This window comes from Dendroctonus ponderosae, unplaced genomic scaffold (assembly GCF_020466585.1).
Source record: "Dendroctonus ponderosae isolate FM_Combo_2020 unplaced genomic scaffold, Dpon_F_20191213v2 Dpon_F_20191213_5, whole genome shotgun sequence".
Lineage (NCBI taxonomy): Eukaryota > Metazoa > Arthropoda > Insecta > Coleoptera > Curculionidae > Dendroctonus > Dendroctonus ponderosae.
This window is the reverse complement of record NW_026018715.1, coordinates 3859680-3865769: the sequence shown is the minus strand read 5'-3', so window position 1 is coordinate 3865769 and position 6090 is coordinate 3859680. Positions and strand designations below refer to the sequence as shown.

Below are 6090 nucleotides of genomic sequence, written 5' to 3'. Positions count from 1 at the left end.
CAAAAATATTTTTAAAATGTGCACCCGATAGGCGTCTGTGGATTCATCAAATAATACTTTGCAAAAAACAAACGGGCTAGCCGCGAACGTCCGTGCCGTATAGCGTGAATAACCCTGTAGATAATGTATTTTATTACAAATATCTCGAAAACCGTCGATGTCAGAGAAACCAACTAGATATACCTTGACCGCCTAATTTTTGTGAAAATCTCAAAGTTGTTCTTGAATTATTACAAAAAAGCCATTAAACTTTTTATTTTGACCCCTGTATTTCTATTTTCGTTGGCTTTTGTTGTAAGATTAGTTGCGCCAAATCGTATTCCATATTTCTTATTTTCCTCATATTTGGTATTTTTAGTCTGTATTGAATGTTGTCAAAACGAAAACTGTTTATTGTTTTTAGCTATGGTTTATAATGAAATTTGATTTTACAGACTCTTTCGTAGTTCGCTTCAACATATTCTCCACTCTCCATCAGAGCTTTTCACTGTTCGAGTGTCAATCGAAATATAAAACCGCTCACTTACAATTCCTTCCTTTGCGTATTTAAGGCAAAAGTAGCTTTCAATTTCTCATCTAACTCAATTAAGTATATGGAACACTGAAACCCTATAAATTTCATCAAAGTACTCACTTTATCTAATTAAATTTTAATTCCTTCTATTTCGACCACTTATTTATTGAAAAATATCAATTTCAAGGGTTATTGGCAAATTCATTAATGTGTTCGCTAAACAATCTAATCACTTCAAAGAATCTCTTTGTACGCCTTTCTCTAACAGCTCAAAGCTGTGTTTAAATGAATTTAACACGTGCCTGCTTTGAAATGAAGAAATCGTGTTAGAACCGATTAGCACCATCTTTAGAGTAGGTCAATAGGTCTCAACGTTGCATCCTCAGCATCTCATAAATGTTTCGCTTGAAAATAGATAATTGATAATCCATTTTTAGTTCACAATTATAAAATTAAAAGCAAGAGGATAAACTGTGAATACATTACATAATTGTTAAGACCAATAAGTCCATTTTGTAAAAATAAGCAGATTTATTTTTAATTGGGTTCTTGCTTGCGTAATATGGGATTAACGGGTTTAACTGATAAGACTTTTTAAAATATGAATATGTATTTTGATCTGTTATTAGCTGAACTCTTATACATTATGTCACAGCCGGAACCAAGGCTATCGATACCTATTAGCAAACTATAATTAGAAGAAATTTAAAATTTGAACAGTAGACCGAAGTCATCGGGACAAACAAACGATATCAACATTCTTATTTTAAATTTAATACACCAAGTTTAAAATGTATTTTGTGTATAATATCCTATGCCTAAGTCTAACCGTTTTTGACCTACTTGAAATTTGATGAAAAAAATACACTTGCAGGCACTCGAATAATAATGTTTTTTTTATAAGGAAATATGTGTTACTTAATTTGAGCCGTATTCCTTGTTCAAAATTACTTACTTTAGTAGAATTTGCTTAACACTTTGATGACTATTGACACGAAGTGGTAAAAAATAAATTACAAAATGAAATTAAGAAACCTGTCCAAAGTCATTTTTTTCAGATGAAAACCTCCAATTTTAATAATTTAATCCTATTGTCATTATTAATTTTAGTAAGTCAGAGTAGCCTCCTCAGTACATTCATTCGCTCTATATCAATAAAGTTTAATTATAGTGTTTTGTTCAAAAATACATGGCATTTTTTACAGGTGGATAATATTTGCCATTTTTTGTCAAAGTAAATCAGTATCTAATTCCACTTTTATGAAACATTTTGCCTAAATATGTGCCACTATTAGCAAAAATTGAGTAACAGCAAACAACAAAAACAACACGTGTACTTTTTTCATTCATCAACCTAGATTGCTTTGCAATTTTCAACTAATGAACCCGCTGCTCTATTTAGCTGAACTCTGCAGGCAATGATGCGATCATTAGGATAATTTTAACAGTTATTTTGTAATTTTGTCTCTTTCTGCCTTTCCTTATTGAACAAAACATATCCTGCTAACCTGCTGAGTTATCAGCCGAAAATCCGGACAAATCGCAACTGACTGACTGAATGTGGGCGAATACAAATTACCACAAGCCCACGACCCGATGGAAATAAAATTTAATTTTCTAGAATTCCTCACATTTCTATTTTCGGTCTTGTTATATTTTATTATAGATCTACAATTAATATGTTTAGTTGGCCTGTCACCTTAAAGATGGGAAAACATGGATTATCTACAGAATTGAATGGTGTATTTAATAATTCATCAGTTTCATAATCACGAAAACAGAACGCATTGCAATAGAAACAGTTACATCTATGTAGATGTAGAGGTTTCTACTTAAAAACTGCTAATATTGGGAATTATAGCGCCTTTCTATTAAGTACAATTAAAGAGTACGAGAAAAACATAAAAAATGATTTTTTGATGAAAAATTAAAGAGGAAATGATGTTTCTTGTCACTATCAAGTACTTATAGGTACGTAGCGGTTGTCAAGAATAACTTGAATACTTTGAAGCTTCTTTGACGAAATGTACGCCAATATCGAATATGCGGATATGCTGCTAATTGTGGGGGAGTGCCACATTAACATAGTAGAAGCTGTAAGAACATATCCTAACAAAGGGCTAGAGACACTGGAAGAGTGGCTTCAAGCAGATGGTGGATAAGAATAGATGTTCGGGTTCCAGACACAGAGGAGCAGTTATTGGAGATAATTGCAGCAAAGTTTTACATGGGTACTCAGAGCATTGCACAACAACTGACACTTTCCCAGGCCCCAAAAGAATGCCGAGGAAGAGCTAGATTCCTACCTCGTATGTAAGGTCAGAACACAACGACACATTAAACCAATGGTTTACTGAACACCGGTACAAATTGAGCAGCAGTTAATTAACCGAATACGAGAAGCGAGCGAGATTAACCAAATACGAGAAGAGTGCATAATAAGGCTATTAAACAGGCACTAACTTGTTTGGAGTTACAGACAGAAATGCTTATTTGAATACACATAAATTCGAGGTTATGACAAGAATAAAGAACAATTTATCGTTGACAATATTGGCATTGCAAAAATTAGATCCCTGACTTTAACGAATTCTGCTGAATTTACCGATTATCCTTATCTATTTTATTGTCACTTTCTGGATTTTTTCATGGCTACCGAAGTTGTTAATAATTACGAAGCAACATATATTTACGTAATGTTAATTACGCAGATTAATTTAAAAAGCATTGTTGTCGTTCTTCTGTTATATTTTTTTGCAAATTTCTCAGTTAATTTTTACTCATTTTTTCCTACTCCGATAACACCCCCAGAGAACACCGCCAGAGGAATGACGCCAAATAACATATCGAAAGTCAATCCTCCGTTTACTTTGGTAAATTTGAATAACAAATAGCGAGATTTTCGTACTGTAAAAATATCAATAGTTATGATTTTACTGAAACTAGCGTAATTAACTTTAAATTTGCCATTACTTTTATTTCAGACAAAAAATTCCTCCCTCACCCATACCCTTATTTCTGGGAAAAAACTAAAACAAATACATTTTCATCCGGGTTGGTTAAGTAGAAAATAATGATTGCTTGTATGAACATATTCTAGTTAATAAGCTATGAAATGATATGGAGCTTCATGTATCCTTACCACTATCATTACTCAGCAATTTATTTCAAGACCCACTCTTAGTGAGTATCAAAGTGATATGTTTCAGTTAATTTTTTCAAGGTGGTGCTTTGCAGGTGGGGTTCTAGATAAACAAAAGATTAAAGCTGTATTAACAAAAGTGCTTCTTTATAAAGCCAGTAGCTGAGCGTGTCGGACTTTATCGGTGAATAATTTGAACCTAAATTTCTGCTGAACTTATCACACTCTGTAAAGTAGGAGATATCTAGAGGAACTGCATCTAAGAATTTGAATCTAGTTTTGAACATGTCAGAGCTAAAAGTATTTGTACTTAAATATCAACTAACCCAATGTGTTCAATTTTAGACAAAAATTAAGTTTTCCAATTAAAACAAATGACACAGATTGTAAAATGAAACAGCCGCTCATTTTCAGGTAGGTAAATGGTAGACACTAATTAAGCTGTGATAAATGCTAGAATTTTGGCTTTAGTAGAATTAACGCTTATAGCGCATCTTGGTACCGTAAAAGTCTGCAATTGAACGTAACTTGCACAAAGAAAAAATTATGTGAGAGATAATAGTGTGAGAACAAATTGTCAAATTTACAATGTAAAATCTTATAAAAATTTACATTTTTCTTATTGAAACCATTTTTCTCATAGAAGTATGTTCAGCTTCAACCAAAATATCGGCGAAGCACCTGGTTAAACGCACTCGCAAGTTCCAAGAAAACAAGTTAAACATTATTTGTTATTATTCAAATCCTTTGAATCACTCTCGGTCATCCTATAAATAGGATTAGTGGTGCTCAGACCATTTATATATCACAATTCACTTTTGGAATATAAATATAAATATTGTGAACACGACAAGTAAATCCGCTTTAGCTTATAATGTTTACTTTTGCAACGAACAAAATATCTTCTCTAACTAATTTAAGCAAAATTTAATGGTTTTGATAGCAGCTCATGAAAGTTAGACAACAATTTCAATTTTAGTTTCATTTGTCAAAGCAGCATTTGCTGTTTTTACGAGGATAACTCATCTACATGCGGTTTCCGCTGCCAAACTACGAAGCATTTCCACCAAAACATAATTGTTCGGAATTTCCACCGCAAAAATGAAAATTGTTTAGATTTCAACTGATTTAATTGCAAAGTTCATAAACCATTATACAGTGAGTTACATATAAAATTTATAATGTTTTTAAATGGTCCATTCTTTTTATTCATAAATTTAATTTTAATTTTAATATAATTTTTAAGCTGAACTTGACGAGTATCCCGACCAACTCAATACTTCCACTTCTAATTGCCAGACTCAAACTGCCAATTCTAATTTATTTCGTTGTTGAAAAAATAATATTTAATTAGATAAAATCTCAATTTGTTGAGGTTTCAACTGAAAGCCATAAGTAACAAGGGCAATATTTCGCCTAACCAAGAATACATCTTGGTTAGAGACCTTCAATTTTGTTTTTATATAATCACAATTTTTGCAATAAAAGGCGTGAAATGACAACTAAGTGCTGCATTTCGATTTTAGGTGCTCAGTTGGTAATTCAATGTCTTGCTGAACAGAATGTAAATTAAAATTTAAAGAAAGACGTAAGAATAGTAATTATTTCCTTCAACCCTTTACATGTCTTCCAGCAGAACGAAAATGGATAAAAAAATGTTTTAAAACAAATCTGGTAAATCTAATGAACAACTCATGGACTTAGAGAATGAATTAGTTAAAGTCAAACTTAATTTAAATAAAATCAAGCCAAAAAAATATTAGCCAATTCTGCATCAGCGATTTGGCATTCTTGGTCCCTATAAGCCAAAACTTTCAAGATTCTCTATACCTTAAACACTATTTATTAGAGATACTTATTGTACAATTTAAAACTAAACAGCAAACACTTACCTCACATTTCTTGACATGAAGAGAATCAAAAGCTTCAGCTTTGCTGGCAACATTTTTCAGGCGAATGGTTTTCCTGGAATTGGGACTATTGGAACAATGATTCTGATCAAATTGGTCCAAAATTTCACTAGCACTCAACTTGTGGTTACTATTTATCACTGACATATTATCACCCATTTAACAGTCCTTTTGTGTATCTTTCCTTTGAAGCTTCATCACATCAATTGCATCTTTCGGAGAATGCTTTTTATCGAATTTGAGTGTCAGTTTGGGGGAATTTTCAAATGTAATGGTATCATTGTCGAATTCAATTCAATTCTGAAACAAATAAAAATATTTCATACCACAATTTTTTAAATAATTAGTCTAGAAAGAAAAATTATGTATTAGTTCAATTTGCTTGAGAAATAAGCATTTTGCTGCATACCTACTTTAACAAATAAACTCATCGGACTTACAAATCCCGTCGGAGTTGCTGGCTATTGTTTGGCCTGGTTAAAAAGAAATATAAACCAAACTTTTGCAAGGGATATCTGGTATGC

At 32.1% G+C, this 6090-nt stretch overlaps 1 protein-coding gene across 2 annotated transcripts in view; it reads right to left on the bottom strand.

The window, feature by feature from the left end:
• Positions 1–5839, bottom strand: part of LOC109546644 (nitric oxide synthase) — a 126721-nt gene extending 120882 nt beyond the window's left edge. Inside the window, exon 1 of one of the 2 annotated variants that reach the window (XM_019917681.2) lies at positions 5549–5839. In XM_019917681.2, coding sequence (XP_019773240.2) covers positions 5549–5725 — 177 coding nt within the window. In that variant the 5' untranslated portion in view covers positions 5726–5839. The remainder of the gene's footprint in view (positions 1–5548) is intronic. The other variant, XM_019917676.2, reaches the window with a different exon arrangement.
• Positions 5840–6090: the final 251 nt, after the last annotated feature.